General features: G+C 43.9%; 1 protein-coding gene across 2 annotated transcripts in view; it reads left to right on the top strand.

The window, feature by feature from the left end:
- ELP3 (elongator acetyltransferase complex subunit 3) overlaps positions 1-17,984 on the top strand; it is a 111,530-nt gene that overhangs the window by 88,638 nt on the left and 4,908 nt on the right. For both annotated transcript variants that reach the window (XM_054982037.1, XM_054981959.1), the window contains exon 14: positions 4,090-4,171. In XM_054982037.1, coding sequence (XP_054838012.1) covers positions 4,090-4,171 — 82 coding nt within the window. The remainder of the gene's footprint in view (positions 1-4,089; positions 4,172-17,984) is intronic.

Below are 17,984 nucleotides of genomic sequence, written 5' to 3'. Positions count from 1 at the left end.
AGGAGCAGCGAAATATTAATGCTTTGCACCTGAAAGTGAAATTTTAAAAGCCAGGGAAGAGAAAGTGGCTGACGCACGTGAAAGGCAAAAGGGGAGGAAAATCAATTGAATGTAGCCAGCGCTAACAAATTGAAATAGATTGAAAACGGAGACCTGGGTGTATGACGCACAAATACAGGCTGAAAGAATGTTTACTGGGGCATCCGAAAGCACTCCAGAAAGGCATACATTGCTTCCCCCTCCCCCAGTACTATACTGTCGTAGGGCAGGGTGTTTTTATGGACTTCCTGGTTCCCCAAGTGGTGAAAAATTCCAGAGGATTAAACGCCTTCTTTAAAAAAAAAAATCAGGATTTTCCTGCATACCGGGAGGTTCTCTCTTTTCCTCACTTGGTAAAGATTTTTTTTTTGATCTGCACTCTGTGGCCAAGTTCAGGATCAGATATACGGTTAGGGTTCATCCTGTGAATCTGTTCCTCTAGGCTGCCCCTTGGGTGAAAGGGAGGCTTAGGTTTGTTCGGATGAGGAGATTTATGATGTCTTTGCAATATTTGCCTTATTTACAAAGAGGCATTTACGAAGAGGCATTCCTTTAAGGCAGCAGAATCAGTACCCCGCATCAAATCCCTGGAGAGAGAGAGATCATGCATCTCCACGTGTTTCACTTTTTGGACAACTTGCAGCTCTGTCTCTCTTCCAGAGCAGTCCCTTTCAGACTTGGAAACTGCAGTTTTCTTTCCGTGCACACTCCTGCCCTTAGCTAATGGGATGGGGTGTCACTTTCTCTAAGCTCTTTGTACATCATTCAAGCACTCAGTCTCCTCGCCTGTGTTTCTCATTCATAAAGCATTAGCTAACCATTGTGGGCTGTTAGTCTAAGGAAGGAATGGTCGGCCAGCAGCCATAGTTAGACCACTTACTTAGCTGTCCGTAGCTACAAGGCGTCTGACTCGGGCTAGATGACAGCCCCACCCAAAGGCCCATCCTTCCTAACCAGGCCATCCTGCTAGTGTAATATAATAAGCAACCAGGAGACAAGGAGTGTAATTGTTCCAGCTGTTGCTGGGAGACTTACAGTGCCAGACTCAGCCGAGTTGCCCTCTTCTAAGCCAGTTGACTGAGGAAGGTATAACTCTGCTTAGGACGACATTCTTAATGGCCTTTATTTAGGAGCTGACACTTTCGGGGGATTTTGGCAAGCTCAGCTGGTCCAGCGAAAGCTCCAAGCAGCACTTTGCAGCAACTTAATCTTTGGAAAGTGAGCAGAATCAGGAGGCGGCAAGTTCCCATCTGGATGCATGTCGGACCATTTGCAAAACTTGGTTAAAATAATAAAACCGTTGTGAATTGAGCAGCACTCTGCAGTGACGGTCATGGGTGGAATTTAGTCGCCCTGTATTGGCAGTCCAGCTGCCTTGTCTGGAGCATTTCCAGTTCAGTTGCAGCTTGAAATGGTGGAGCAGCAGTTGGTGGTTTTCTTTACCTGTTCCTCTCCCTTGCCTCCCCAAATAACTAGGAGACTTGTGTCACCTTTAAAACGAACAATGTTTTATTCCCACGTTTCCTTTTCCTGCAACAGACTACCTCTTTGGAATCAGCTGGGAGTACAGTGGCCTTAAGACAATGCATTTCTGCTAGGAGAGGGAGATGAGTGGCTCCCTGTGCCTCTGCCAAGACGTAGTTAACAGAATTGGTGCTGTGACGCCATTGCACATAGAATTTCCCCACACTCATCTTTGCTCCATTTCAGCCAATGAACATGTAGGTCTATAGGTCTGCGTAGCTGTAACCTGTCACAGTCTTTGGCCTTAATGGTATAGCATCTTGAAGAAAGGGGGCCTAAGGATTTGTTTTTAAATTTTCAACTCTGCAACCATGCATTGCTTCTTAGGGTTTCAGCATTGTCCTCACTGTTCCAACCTTGAGAAAGATATCTTATGAATAAATGGCTTCATGCCCAAAATAAATCTAAGCAGACCACAGTGGGAAACAAGTATTCTTTGGGAAAGTGTCATTCTGTGCTCAGCAGTGTCATACATCATGCCTTCAGAGGAAATGAATTAGATGGTTTAATAAAGCCATGCAAATTGGATCCATATAAGGTAGCCACGTCTTAATTTATTTTATTTTTAAAAAAATTATTAAATTTATATTCCACTCTCCCCACAAGCCCTGAATCTCTCAGACTTGGGTTGCTGTGCGACTATCATCTTTTTTGGAAAATGCTTTGGTAAGAATCTTAGAAAGTGTGTTTTATCTTTTAAATTTAAGATAGGGTAAGGGATGATAAGTATGCTTTTTATTTCTAATTTCATTGACATACACTCGCAGTTTTTTTTGTATCATTGTGATTCTGATTATTTTGAGTGATTAGACTGATTTTAAATAAAAGATAACATGGAATGGGTTTTTTAGCTGGGATATGAAGTTTTTACTTGATGCCTGGAATAAATAAACTTCTGACCTCTCTTCAGTTAGAGGTCTAGTTATGTGTCAGAGAGATTATTTAAGAGGAGAATAATGTCAGAACAGCCTTGCCGTTTAGCGGTTACTGTGTTGCTTCGGAACAGTCGAAGAAACTCTTATTTTCCATGCGCCTGTATTAAAGGAATGTGTTTCCCATGAGTGGAATAAGGCTCCATAATAGCCCCGAAAGAGAGTCCTTGCAGGCCAGTGCAGTCCCCTTTGTTCATTTCTTTTTGTGTTGTGACAGACAGCGCGGCACATAATCATTGTAATCGCCATGTTCACAGTGGTGCATGCACTGGGAGCAAAGATAATGTCTGAAGATACACAACAGAGTACCGTCACTGAAGTTAAGCACATCTCGGTCTGGTTAGTGCCTGGTTGGGAGACCTCCTGGGAACGCTCTTGTAACGCCTCCTTGAGTTCTCTCTTAGAGGAATGGTGGAATAAAAATATACTAAATAGCTTGTGACAAGATTTTCTTTATGCTTGCTTGAGGAATGCATCAGGTATTGACTCAAACCACACATGCACATTTTCACAGCTGTGCCTAGCATTTTTTCAAACGTAATTATCAGGCTTTTAGGGACTCAATTCGTATTGGGACTGTAGCTCTAGGAGACGGGGGTGTTCATCTTCTCCACTTGCGCACATTCTCCCCGTAGGAAGTGGCTCAAGGGATCCGCTATTTGTCCCACTGGGGAAACATACATGTAGACCTGTGCATAAAATTTTCCAATGAGGCAAGTATTTTTTTTTATTTAGGCAATTTATTACTCTGCTTTCCTCCCTGATGGTGACCCAACACAGCTTGCAAACATACCTGAGTATAATTGAAACGAATTAAATACAGTTTGGATTTAAAAACAAAAAGCGCAAAACCATACCCTGTGCAGGTTCTGGATCTAGTGAGCTGGTTCATGGTGATGGGCTGCAAGCCAAGAGCCCTTTGACCCTCATTCTTCCTCTCGTGCTTCTGGCCATGCCCAGTCTTCATACCTGCAGATGAGAAGGGGAAGAGAAGTTCAGACTTGATGTTATACAGCTTGGCAGCATGGATCCCAGATTCCCTTCCCTGCTACAGCTTCTCTAGGGCCATTTCAGGGCAGGAAAACAGCATGATGGAGGTAAGTAGGAGAGTAGGGCAGGGCTTTAAACCATCCCCGTTCACTAGTCCTGATCCCAGTCTGGTCCCCGTGTGCCTGATAGTTAAGTTTGAAAAAATGCTAGGAACTGCAGAAATACTCGCACTTGGGTTGAGCCTTTTATAATGGTCATGTGTAAGAATAAGAGCATTTTCTACAGCATTTTGGTGGCAGTCCTTTTTGTTTTTGGAGTGGATTTGCAGAGCTCTCCTCTCTAAATAGTTTCTGCTAGTGAGAAAAGAGAAAAGGTTTTGAGTGTTTTATGCTCTTGGGCTGTGGTGCTTGTGCTCCCCACCCCCAAGCGTTCAAGCTGTTACTCTGCTCCTTCTGCAATAGTTTTTTCTCTCCCCCACCCCCACCCCCCAACCACCCACCAAGTCATAAAAAGCTTCTACCTACTAATCCCTAAATTACAAATTCTCTGTATTCTGAAGACACCTTCAGCTTGGCTTCTTTTTGTCTTCTTTTCTCTTCTACAGGGATTTGGAATGTTGCTTATGGAGGAGGCAGAAAGAATAGCTAAAGAAGAGCATGGGTCATGGAAGATTGCTGTTATTTCAGGTATAACTGAGAAGTCACTTTCCAGCTACAATCTGCAAATAAACTCATGGACACACCTTGTTACTGGGGCAGGGGCAAGGGCAGGCAAGACAAAGGGATGTGCCACTGAGTGTTTGAAAAGGGTAAACACTAGAAATGGAGGGGGCAAAGGTTCCCAGTCTTTGTGAAAGACAGTTTCCTGCCACAATGCAAACCATCAGTGGCACAACTGAACAGGTCGAACCAGGTATGGAGTGTGTGATAATGTTTAGTGATGGGGTTGAGTCTGTAAGGAGTAAAAAAATATATATTCCCACAAATTGGGCCATGGTGTCAGAGTGCTGGTAAGGTTGATAGTGCTTAAATTCTGAGAGGTGCTAGAGCTCCGCTCCAGGCCTGCACAGGAGCCTTGTCATCTCCCTTTGAGGGAAAGCCCTGCTTCTTAATTCCAAGGAGCACATTACACTGCATCAAACTTCACTTTGCCCTGAAGTGTCCATTCAGCAGAAAACTACAACCAGTCCTGGCTCTTTATGAGCATACCAGAACGGTTGTGGCAGTTATACCCTTCCTAGATCAGTGGTTCTCAACGTGACATCTGTGGGTGTCGTGGCACTCACTGAGTCCTTTGCTAGCCTCCGCCAAGCATTTTTTAGAAAGTGGGCAGGGCCAGGCGGAGCGTTTGCCCAACAGGACTTCTGATTGGCCATTGGAGATATCATTGGTTGTGCAGATTTAAGAAAACATTGCTTTGGCAGCAGCTGCCACTACGACACAAGGATCTTCACTGGGTGACGGTAAGCTGTGTATATGCAATAACATTTTTTTAAACAATATGTTCATTTTAAAGGCATCCTGTTATGCAGAGATTCTCCCTGAAATGGTAAAGAATTACTATTAAGAGTTATGCATATCTTCACTCCCTGACGTTTTGTGGCCGGCTCTGCCTCTTGCAGCAGCCATTTTTGGGTTGCACCTACCACCTGCATCAGAATTCCAAAGGCCTCAAAAAGGTTGGGAACCCCTTTTCGAGATGCATACTGAAGATGCTATAAGAGGGCAACATGTGAAGTGGCCCGGAGTGTGTGGCGACAGGCTGTAGTTACTCAGTAGCGAGGAATGATGTATTTTTCTTGATGGTGCTTTAATGTGCTTTGGGGCAGGGACTTTGAGAAGCATAACGTTTTCAAAAAATGTTGATTGATCTTTGCCCAGTGAGTGATCCGCCCTTCAAGGAACTACAAAGCGGTGGGGCCTGGTTGGCAGTCCATTTGCTGACTCAGTAAAGATGCTTACTAGGGAGGGGTCAGAAGGAGGTCTTGCCTCCCTGGCAATTGCTTGACCCTTCCCACGGAGACCGCCCCATAGCTGAAGAGCTGTTTAGCTCAAAGGTGGCATCTGAGTTTAGCTGCAAAGAGGGGAATGAGCCTGTTCATGCAGTGGTGTACATATTCCCTGGGATGGTTTTAAAATTAAAAAATGGAGTCAGGGAAGTTCAAAACTGGCAGTGTCAGCTCAGGTTGAGTAGCACAGGCAGAATAACATGTAATTAATTATAATATAACTATTATTTTCAGTAATTTAAGATTATTCCCTTCCTAATCTCTGGACTCCCTTTGTGCTCAGATGGATTTGACTGTATCCCGGATACTTCTGACTGACTGCTGCAAATGTAGAAGAAAAATAGTCTAGATAAGGAATGTCTGGAATTTCTTCAGAAGACAGAGTGCTATATTTCTTCCTCTGAGTTTGACTCTCCATAGCCATGCTCAGTAGCTGTAGAGAGAAATCTTTCCCTTCCTTCCTACCTGTTTTCTTGAGGAGTTATGGGGTGGAAAGGGGTATCCATTTCCCCTCTGCTAAAAAGTACTTTGTGGAAATGTAAGAGAAGGTGGATGTAAAAGAGCTAATTTCACTGATTATGTTACCAATTTGAGACTATTTAAATAAATTGGAAGGAATTGAGTAGCTCTTCTCTGTACTAAAGTAAGGGATTCATTCTAATGCTAATATCATCGATTTAGGGATATCTAAGTGAATATGGATGCTCTTCCCTCCTGAATGGCCATGCTAATGCAGAAATGCAGGATGTGTTGCATGGGTAACCTTTTGTGGTGTGTTTCTTCTGTTCCATGCTGAATGAGCATGAAATATAGTCTGGATTGTGCTTCTCTTTCTTTCAAGATGTCAGCATTCAAAGCTTGGATCTAAGACTGCAAAAGGAGAGGCTATTTGAAAACTTAGTAAAAAACAGGCGTTTTCAGGCTGTTACCTGGGAAATATAATCTAACAAACCTCAACTTCCTCTTCGGGTTTTTATCTTAAATAAAAATGCAGCCAGAATTGACTTCTACAGTAGAGAAGATTAACCCAGTTTGGTTAATTTTGGAAGAGTAGCATCTTCTGAGAATTAGTGATACTACAGAAAAATTATTGCCAGCTCCTTAGCAGGAGGAGCTACATTTTTTCTACCATGTAGAAAGAATGTTCAGCCACAGATTGTCTTTGAAAACAGCAAAATCTGCTTCTTTATCACAGGGGTCCCCAAACTTGTTGAGCCTATTGTTACTTTTGGAATTTTAAGAACAGGTAATGGGTGCAACCACCAAATGGTTGCTATGGAAGGCAGGAGCAATCACAAAATGGCTGCCATGGGGAGCAATAACAAAACACTGAGAGATTCTAAGCAAAGCGTCCTCCTGTGATGAGAGCAGCTGTTTCCGAATGGGTGCTCCCTGCATACCCAAAGGAGATACCTCTTAGGGTCTTCTGAATCCCCTTTTACTCTAGTGAAGCGGAGGAGAGGCAGGACTGATGCTTTGCTTTGTAGACAAGATGCCTTGAAAAAGAAGCAAGATGGTGTCAGCAAACATCTCGACAGGCATCACGGCACCCACGTATACCATGCTGGGGAATCATTGCTCTTGCTGATGGCATAATGTTGCTCTCCTTTATACAGGGCTGGCCTTACCATGAAATGGAGTGAGTCAGCTGCCTTGGGCAGCAGATTTGGGTGCATACTGTTTGTAGTGTAATCTGAAAGGTCTTGTATGAGTAATTGTTTGTTGGAAGTATTAGTGAGACGATACACTTTGAGCACTCAGGCAGGCAGTTGCAAGGAGCAGGGCCTTCTCATTTGTGTCCTTCATCTTGTGGAATAGGTTCACTGGAAAAGTCCACCAGGGTGACTCTTATTATCTTATTCCAGTGTTTGAAAGCTTTTTCAGCCAGGCCTTTGCTAGCTAATCTGCTGCTTGGGAGACCTGTGAGACAGCTTTTGTTTTAATGGACTGTTGCTATATAGGTTTTGTGAAGCTGTGGCAATCCTTTGGAATCTTAGGAAACCTTCATCCTGAACTTTCCTGGACAAGTCATTTTCTTCCTCCTTTCAGTTTGGTTCAAGACAGTGGTTATTTAAAGTAATTGTTGCTCATTTGTACCATGAAAGCGGCAAAGAAGAGGAGGCACTTAAAGAAAGCTGAAGTGCACATCTTGAAGCAGCTTGAAATGAGTGGGCTGGCATTGTGGAGGAAGAGCTGGGCTGCCAGCTTGACTTAGCTGTACATTAGGAGATACTAGCGTTTTTCTCTCTCCTAGCAGGGAATCACTCCAACTGGGCCAAGGGCCATAGCATCATTATACACTGCGGTGGCCGGAGAGCTTTGTGTTTGCATTTACCTGCTTGGAGGAGAAAGGGGGTTCTGGTCCCCCCCTTTTTTATTTGTTTCTAAAACTATATTCTTCCAAAAATTGGAGTCATTAACAGGGATTCTCTAGACACAATACCATATAGCAGTATTGGAAGTAGAGATGGGCACGAATTGCAAGACGAACTGAAGTTCGTCTCGAACTGGGCCAGTTCGTGCTTCGTGAATCAGCAGTTCGTGGAAGCCCATTTTCCACGAACTTCCACGAACTGGTCTGCCAGTTCATTTGGGTTGTGTTAAACCCAAGTTCATTTGGGTTGTGTTAAACCCAGATCAGCTGCTTGTTGGGGATCTCCCTGACAAGCAGCTGATCCAAGCAGGCTGGGGTGAAATGCCCCTTTTCCTGCCGCTTCCCAATGACAGGGAAAGGAGCATTTAAAACCCCGATCAGCTGCTTGTCATTATCTCCCTGACAAGCAGCTCCTTTCCCTGCTGCTTTGCAGCAGCAGGGAAAGGGGCATTTAAAACCTCAGATCAGCTGTTTGGTGGGGAATCCCTGCCAAACAGCTGATCCAAGCAGGGAGCTTTCAGTTTCAAACCCCCAGCCGGCTTCATCCAGCAGCAGGACATTTGAAAGCCACAAACCAAGAACCATGAACTGGTTTGCAAACTGGGGCCAGTTCGTGGAAGTTCCTGGTTCCTGGTTCGTGAAAAGTGATGAACCACGAATCATGGTTCATTTTAATTTCCTTGTTTGTGCCCATGTCTAACTGGAAGATGTCCATCTTTTTCTAGGAAAAAAAATCTTAAAAGTCAATTAAGGAGCTTGTAGAAGTGGCTATTTAGTATATTTGGCACTTAAGCAACCATCTAGCTAGGTTGCACCTGAAAGAGGTGAAGTTAAACCTGTGGAAAGCCTGTCAGTTTTGGAAGCTCCCCCCATCAGGACTATCCAGAGACACCACTTTTGGCCTGCATTATATGGATTGGGCCTACCCACCTGGAACCATTGAAAATCTCTTTTCCTCACAGGGATAGTGGAATATGGACTTTTTCTAATGGTGGTATGGGTAGATAGATAACTATCCAGGATATCACTGGATCCAAGCGACTTCCAGAGAACAGAATGCATTGAGCTTATTTTAATCCTTGAAGGCTGTTTTCATTTGCAAGAGGGCCCTGTTCCTCAGCATATGCTTGAAGTAATTCATTCAGTTGAATGCTTTGTGGCTTCTTTCTGTTTTGCGTATTGTCAGAAACAATAACTTGTTTTTTAAAGTCTGCCCAATCACATTGACTCTGGGTGGAAGGTAATACATTTCGCACCCAAAATAATCAAATTCAGTTGGTACAACAGATGAAACAAAAATTGGTTTGAGCTCCAGTTGCTGGCAGACAAATCCCTGCAACTGAACGCTAGTCAAAATAAATAAGGAAAACTTGCAAAAAAATTCTTTTCATCATATCTCAGCGACTGTCGTCCAAGATTGCTGGAGGAATAACCCAGAACTGGCAGAAGTATTCTGGGGTGGCAAATGGCTTTCCTCCTCCTCCTCAGTCACCCAGGAAAGCCTCCCAGCCAGCTCCAGCTCAGACTGCCTTTGTCCATACCTGTGTATGTTCTCATCTTCTCCCTCATTAGAAACCCCTTCCTCCAGACCCTGGGAGCTCAGCCCCTTTGCCGAGAATTCTCTTAAACACTCATCTGCCTGGAAATATTTTTATCTTGTGAAATTCTGCCATGAAGAAATTAAATGTATTTATTTGGGGAATTTCTGTGCAGCCTTTCCAGGGAACTTGCCTGAGGCAGCTTACAAAATAAAACATCATAAACACATTAAACATCAAATTTTGAAAACACAGCATTCAAAAACACAGCCAGAGCACAAAGCAATATAAAAACATTGAGCAGCTTGTTGAAATGGATCTTACACATTTCTCAGGCTAAATGCAGACTATAAAAAATAGAAGAGTCCAGTAGCACCTTTAAGACTAACCAACTTTATTGTAGCATAAGCTTTTGAGAACCACAGTTCTCTTCATCAGATGCATGGAGAGTATGAAGAAACTTGTCAGATACCCTCCATGCATCTGACAAAGAGCTGTGGTTCTCGAAAGCTTATGCTACAGTAAAGTTGGTTAGTCTTAAAGGTGCTACTGGACTCTTCTATTTTGCTACTGCCAACGAACATGGCTAACTCCTCAGGATCTATAAAAAATAGCATAGGCAAATGGAAATATTTTGTCCTGGTGCCTAAAAAAAAGTAGCATAGTCACCAGGCGAGCCTGAATGGGAACGGTAAGGTGCCATCACTGAAAAAGCCCTGTCTCTGGTTGCCACTTACCTCAACTCTGAAGGTGGGGGCAGAAAGGGCAGGACTTGTGAGGAGGATCTTAGCTGGTGGACTGGACACCTATCTTGAACTCCCTTCTTCTTAAGGATTTCGGACTATGGAATTCTATCCAGCATTTCTTTGAGCTTGTTGAAATTAGTTTTTCTAAATTTCAACCTCTATATTTGTCTATATATGTCTGGCTATGTTGAGCTTTCTCTTTCCCCAAGATCTTAAATTCCAAAATGACATGGTCATTACCACCCAGGGTTCCTACTACCTTCACCTTGTCAACCAGTTCTTCCCTATTGGTAAGAATCCAGTCCAAGATAGGAGACCCCCTTGTTTCCTCCTCCACTTTATGAAAGATGAAATTGCCCGCAACACACATCAGGAATTTATTATACCTTTCATTTTTAGCAGAGTTTGACTTCCAACAGGTATCAAGGTAATTGAAATCTCCCATGACAACTACATCTCTTTGAAAGTTTTGTAATTTGGTCTAGGAATGTATCATCAAGTCTTCTGCCTGGCTTGGGGTCTACAGCATACCCCCCACAGTAATATCACTGTTATTTCTCTCTTCTTTTATTTTTAGCCAGAGGCTCTCAGCTGGCCTTCCACGCTCAGATTCATGTATTTCCTCACAAGTATATACATCCTTGACATTTAATGTTACTCCTCCCCCTTTTTGGTCTGTTCCTCTTACACAAGTTATACTCCTCAATCCCAATATTCTGTTTGTGAGTCTCATCCGACCTGATCCTTCTTTTAACTGGAGATGCCACAGATTGAACCTGTTACCTTCAGCATGCTATACAGGTACTCCCCCATAATTCCTCTCCCATAATACTAGATTCCAAGTATACCTTATAAAGCTGATTGGCTGTAGATTCAGGACAGACATTAAAAAGTACTTGTTCACACACTGCATAATTTGTGGAATGTACTGGCCCAGAATGTAGCGCTGTTTGCTAAAATGGCTTTAAATAAAGTTTAGGCAAATTCTTGGCAATTAAATCTATGAATGGCAGGTAGTCATTTTGGCTAAATGGAACTTGCATGTTTATATTTATTTTATTTATTAATATATTTATACCCTGCCCTCCCCACGGACGGGCTCAGGGCGGCAACAACAGGGAAGCATAATACATTAAAATCATCACCAGTTACCTAAAAACAATATTTAAAACTCAATATAGTACAATACAGAATACTAGAATACCAACAATATGTATCATTCACAATAATTTCAAGCCATACAGAAATAATTACAAGCCATACAACTCTACATTAATTCTAAGGGCCAATAATTTATTGCCCACAATTCAATGGCTCAATCCCCCATCAGCTGACTTAATTTATACAACTTCACCCACCCCCCTCTTACTGTGATTAATCCAGTTCTAGTTTGATCCCATACAATAACAATTCCAATTTGTGGCAGAGATTTTTGTTTGTTTAACTCTTATCAATCTAGCTAAGGCCACAAAATACCAGGGTGGTATCGTTAAATAACTACAGTCACCCTGATTCATAGGGAAACAATAATTTAACCAGCTCCACAGGAGTTGGTTAAATTATTGTTTAAGAGGCAGTCATCTCTGAATACCATGGTTACTGGGTGCAGGCAATAAAGGAGAGGCTTTGGCCTCTGTATTCTTGTAGTCTGTACGGGAGCCTTTGCTTGGTCACAGGTAGAAAACAGGATGCTGGACTAGATAGATCTTTGGACAGAGTGAGGGGTGCTCCCCCTGCATGCAGAACATAAAAGGAAACATTGTAGCAGGGACTTTGGGCATTGGCTGCTCTTGGAAGCAGCCAATGGTATATGGGGAATAGCTAAAGGAAGGGAAGGAAGGAAAGCAACGGCATGGCAGAAAGGCTGGTTGGAGAGGCCTGTGGGCTGCCTGCTTGAATGGTTGTTTTAAAAAACTGCTTTCGGTTTTGCGCTGGAGCTGCTCTGTGCAGCCATACTTAACCTTACTCATTTAGAAAATCAGGCCTCTATTGTTCCTGCTCATAAGATTTGCTCTTGGGAGCCAGAGGCGGGTTGCCTGTCCATGGCAACAGAAGAGAGAGCCCCCCCACCCCTATCCAGCACTCTCAACAAGCCAAGCATAAATTTGAACAACTTGTTTATCATGAAGTTGATGCTCATTTAAGGTAATTTTCTGCTCCTTCCATGTGAATAGCATATTAGCTTGCCAGCGTCTGCAAGTTAGACCCCGAGGCATCACCCCTGTTGTTCAGAGCTTAGCGGAGGTATGACCCAAATTCTTGTCTTCATCTGAGTTTCTAATGTTAGGGTGCCCAGGTGTGTATAACTTGTTTTTTTTCTCTTGCTTTCAGGATTCTTGACAATATTTAGTCTTTCCTGGGTTGGGTTTGCAGACAAGCATTTAGCTTTAACTGTGTGTGGGAGGACCCCTTCCCCCCCCCCCGCAAAAAAAGTTAAAGGAGAAAACTTGTAATCTTTGAAGTCATTATGTTGGGGAGAAGCTTGTGTGTTCCTCCAGCATTTTATGCCATGCCTTGTGGAGAGGGAAAGATGGGCAGTAGGATATTTTTCCGCAGTGCAGGATTTTCCATATCTAGCTCCACCCGGTTAAAGCAGATTTAAGCAAAAAGAAGAAACAAAGCTCACAGTTTATAATCCCTAGTGTTAGGATCCATTCATAGATCCAGAGGAGTTAGCTGTGTTAGTCTGTGGTAGGAAAATCAAAAAGAGTCCAGTAGCACCTTTAAGACTAACCAATTTTATTGTAGCATAAGCTTTCGAGAATCACAGTTCTCTTCGTCAGATGCATGGAGGGCAGAAAGAAACTGGTCAGATATAGAGGAGGAGAGGGGAGCGGAGTAGATGCAAACAGCTCCTTCTGATATGGAGATGCAAACAGCTCCTGATATGGATCCATTCACGTATCTAATAATTAGAGCTAGAATTCTTGTGCAGGACTCTGTGGTGCCTGTGATTTGGTGTGTGGAGCTATTCCTCCAATATTGTTTGCCCAGACCCCCATCCCGGTGACGTGACATTTGGCTGCCCCAAGCAGCTGCATGAACCAACACATGAGCTGCATCCGTTCCTGCAGCCCTGGAAGAGAGCGCTGGCTTGGATCACATGCTACTTCACTGGTGACTGTAAAGAAAAAAAATCTTCTCCCAAGCTCTACTTGGGCTCCATGTGCTATTACCTGCCTCTGGTTCTGTGGAATGGCTTTGGTTTGTTGGCTCCATCTAACCACCTAGCTCATAGTAAATCAGAAGTGCAGCTAGGCACTTGCCCGGGTTAAGCAACAGTTGCCTTTGGGTGAATGGCAAGACACCTCCATTGTTCTTGGCCATCACTGCATGGCGGCATAGTTGGGATTTCCTCTCTCTCTCTATCTTAAAGCCAAAGGAAATAATCACAGCCCTACTCCTGTGGTCTTTCTGGCAGCAGGATTGCTGCAGCTGATGGATAAAAGGCATCCTTCAAATAAAGCTTCAAAGAAAATTGTAGCTAGGACAAGAATTGGTAAATAAAGGAGAAAGAGAGGAGTTTTTTTAAATTGTTGCTTTTGGGGTGATTTGTGACTGGGCCCTACAAGCCTACAATAAATAAATATATAAATGCAAGAAAGAAATAATCTCAATTTATAGCTAGCATGCGTCAAGCAGCAGGACAATAGGAAGAGAAAGATAGGTAATTTGGAAAGGCGGGGAACTGAATAAAGAAGCTGTGGACCGCTTCACATATTACACAGAAACTAGCCCAGTTTTGCCACTCTGTATGTATTCAAAGGAAAGAGTCCTGTTGTGAACCATGCTTCGCTGTACATTTAACACATGGACACATCTTGAATGTACATTTTTTAAACATACACCTAAACAATGTAATATGTTAAACAGACCAGGTTTTTCCATACTTCCTCAGGTGACATACTTGGATTTTAGAAGCCTGTCCCCCCTCCCCAAAGAACCTTTTAAATTGGATTTTCTCTGGAAGCTAATTCCACCTCACCCTACCCCTATTAATGCAAAAGGACTTTTACCCTGAAGTAATGGTATTTGTGGCCGCCTTCTTGCAGTGCATTGGGGGCTTCACTTTTCCTTGTCTCCTTATTAACACAACTTGTTTGTCACACGCACATGCGTATAGCTCACAGAGTGTTCTCAGGAAATGGAAAGAAATTGCCAACTCACATCAGACTTGTCAAATCCCCACATTGCTGGGCGTCTTCCCCACTCCGCCATTTAAAGCAAGTTCGGATGTGCCTGGCTTTTGCATGCTTCATGCCGGGGTTCTGGCCATCTTGTCAAATGTGGTCACTCCCTTGTCAGAGCTCAGCAGCATTTATGCAAGTTTTTGTTCGGGAGGGTTTAATCAGTATTCTGTTTTTAAAGGGTGGGGGAATAGATGCCGGACTGTTTTTTTGTTTTGTTTTGTTTGGGTGATATCTGACTGGGAAGAGGGGGGACACGCAGCTCTGCTGGTCTGTGCCATGAATTAATTACCACATAGCGGGTTGATCAGCTTTTCCCCAGACCAGATTTCGATTTGTGTGCCGTCAAGTAGAAAATTAACATGGACACAGGCCAGAAATGTGCCATGCCTGAGTGCACATTGTAGCTGAGGAGGCTCAAAAGGAGGGCTGGACTCTAGGAACGGATGACGTCCGAGCCCGCTGGCCCTCTGTTAGCCAGTTCCTTTAAAAATTGGCCTGTTGCAAGGGCAGCAGCTCTCAGCCTCAGAATATCCCTTTTTGAAATAAGTCTAATGTGCATGCCCCTCTCCTTTAGAAGAAGGCACAGCTTCCTTATGTTAAGCGTGGATATACATCACACCACTTACCTGCCAGGGGTATATAACCTTGGGAAAATTTGGTGGTGATTGCACAAAATGCGGAGTAGAGGCATAGGTTGGTTCTCTACTTTGGTGCTAGTTGCAGGACAGGAATGCCCTTTGTGAACCATCTTGAGCTTTAGGAATTCAGCTGGTTGCGAATTTAGGCAAGAGGAATAGGGGGTTGGGATTTTGTTCTAAAATGACATGGTCTTCCAGTTGCTCTCTGGAGAGGCGGCATATTAATTCCCGTTGTTGTTGTTGCCATTAATAATTTCATTAATAGCCTGCCTTTCTCACTAAGACTCCAGGCAGATTACAGTTTATGAAAACCAATTCAGACCACAAAGCCGTCCAATAAACAGTGAGGTAGGATTGGGATTACAAAATATGAATACAATGTAAACTGAAAGTGCCTAAGGCAGCAAAGACAATCCTTGTTTGTTTTAAAGAAACATGGACCTATAAATATTTTATGTAAATAACCTCGGAGAGTCCCCAGTTCTCCAAAGGCTCTTTGTGAAAGATCCTTAAGAATATATACGAAGAAGACGGGAAGAGGCTTGCTGAATCCGACCTGAGCCTAGCATCCTGTTTTCCTCTGTGGCCAGCCGACTGCCCCAAGAAGGCCTACAAGCAGAGCCTGGGGGCCAAAGCCTCCTCGTGTCTTTGCCTTCCAGCAAGAAGTATTGAGAAGTCTTGGAGGTTCCATTTAGCAGTCAGGGTTGAAAGCCATTGGTAGGCCTGTTCTCCTTGAATTCATCTGAATGCCTTTTAAAAGCCATCTGATCCTAATGGCTGTTGCTCCCTCTTGGGGCAGTTAATATCGTAAGATAAGCTCCTTCCCATATTGTGCCCACAGGATGCCTCCTGCAAGTCCCTTCTGCTTTGGAAGCATGGTGAAAAGCAATGCATGTGGACCCAACACTCTGGGAGGTGCTGCTCTGGCAGCTCACAGATCCATCAAGGAGCCTGCTGTACATGTTGCTCTTTTATCTTTTCCCACTTTGTGCAGGCCTTTGAGGAATGTCTCCTGAACCATCTTTCAACTGCAAAAGATCATGGGAAAGAGCATTCCTATGGCAGGGTACACATCAAATGGCAAGGGGGAGACTCGTAACAGTGGAACAGTTTGTTATTCTTCACTGCCCCCTGAGGAAGATACATAGTTACGGTTGCCAGCAGGCCAGAAAAAAACCTGTCCTGTCCCTTTCATAGAGGCTAAATGTGTGGAAATGGGCAGCGGAAGCTTTTCATGGCATGGAGCTAAGTAACATCATCTGATTTTTGCTGCCGATCAGACTGATAAAGGGTCAATGAGATTCAGTTTAAAAGTTGACAGCCCTGTACGAAGTATCTTCTTTTTCCATTCCCTTCTTGCAGGGGGGAGGGGAGGGGAGGCCAGGAAAGCTCAACATGGACCCAGGAAAAGCTCGTGATAGAAATGTATGGTATATCGGTTTGGAAACAGCAAACAGTTAACACTTGAATTTTCAACTTTCTCACTAGAGAATCTAATATCAGCCTCCTCACAGCAATGTGGGGGACAAGAAGTCTGGAAATTCTGGCATTTTACATGCTAATTCCAGCCCACTTGGATTTTGTGGAGAGGGATGCCATTAGTACAGTCTCGAGGTATCTATTATATTTCTATCTTTGCCTTTGAAAATAGTCTTAACAACTTTCACAGAGGCTCCAGATGGAGTGATTACATCTCATTGATCTCCTAGAGAGATGGTGATATTTCATTAACGATGCTGCAGCTCCGCCCCACCCCCAGCTGTACTGAGCATCTTGACGGGCGACACTTTCTGCATAAAAGAAATGCCATGGACAGAAGAGCTTTTTAAAAAAACGTATACAAATCAGATTATTTTAATACTAATAAGGCTTTCCAATAACTAATTTGAGCTTAATTTGAACCCAGGGCAGTTTTTTCCGTTCCGGGGCAGAGCTCTGGGGAGTACTTGAAGAGCAGTGCCTCTGAACGGGCTTACTGCCTGTTCCTCGTTACTAAGTAATAGCCAACCACCACATCGCCAACACACATGTGGTTAGGGGTTTGGTGGGGAAAAGGGCTTTCAGGTCATCACAAGGCTTTTGCCATCCCATACGTTAGAAGCTAAGTGCTGCATTTCGTTGCTTTAGTTTTATGCACCCCCTCACTTCTCTTGTGGGAAAAGGAGATCAGCTATTTTACCTTTTTGGGGGGAGGGGGAATGGCTAAGGAAAGCAGGTACAAAAGAGGAGATGATAAATTAACTGTCTCTGCCTGGAGATCAAAATGGGAACTGATAATTTGTTGTAGAGATGGACCCGACTTTTGTTAGATATTGGAATGGGTATTGTCATTGTCCTGAATAAATTGACTTTTTTTTCTCATTTAGTGTAGGCATGAACCCTAAATTTAACATACATATAACTTTTCAGTGTACAATGAAACATTAAATGGTGCCATTGTTGCAATAAAATATGCTAGGAATCAACCTCTGTGGGACTGGTATGTGGTGTAATTTCCTGCCAGCTATCCAGGTTAGCAGGCAACCAAGGACAAGTCACTAGCTTAGATCCAAGTGTCAGGGCGTGCCGCCGCTGCCGCTGGGTGTGGCCCTGGGCGGTCTGCTCCTGGCGTCATAGGGGGGCCAGGGATGCTGCAGGACCCTGCTCTGTGGAAGGAGGGGCGGTATACCTCACCCAGACTCCCTCTCAGTCCACTCGCTGGCCTGCTCAACCTGGCCTGCTTGCCCCCTGTGTCCTTCTTCATCCCCTCCTTCCAGAACCCTCCTCCAAACCTCCACTCTTGCATTGCACCGTTCTCACTCCACATCATCACTCCTCATTCACACCCACCACCACAGGGCTCTTCCCAGCCAGCTTTTATAGGGCTTCCTTCTACTGTCCCACCCCTCTTCCAGCCTGGTCTTGGGCTGCACCAAGCAGTTGCAGCTGGGGTAGCTGATCTGGCCCCACTGACCAGCACCAGCTGTACCTTGTTCCCTGGCTGCCCAGCCTCCCTGCCTTGGCTG

Source organism: Eublepharis macularius, chromosome 1, assembly GCF_028583425.1.
Source record: "Eublepharis macularius isolate TG4126 chromosome 1, MPM_Emac_v1.0, whole genome shotgun sequence".
NCBI classification, from domain to species: Eukaryota; Metazoa; Chordata; class Lepidosauria; order Squamata; family Eublepharidae; genus Eublepharis; species Eublepharis macularius.
This window is presented reverse-complemented; position numbering and strand designations above follow the sequence as displayed.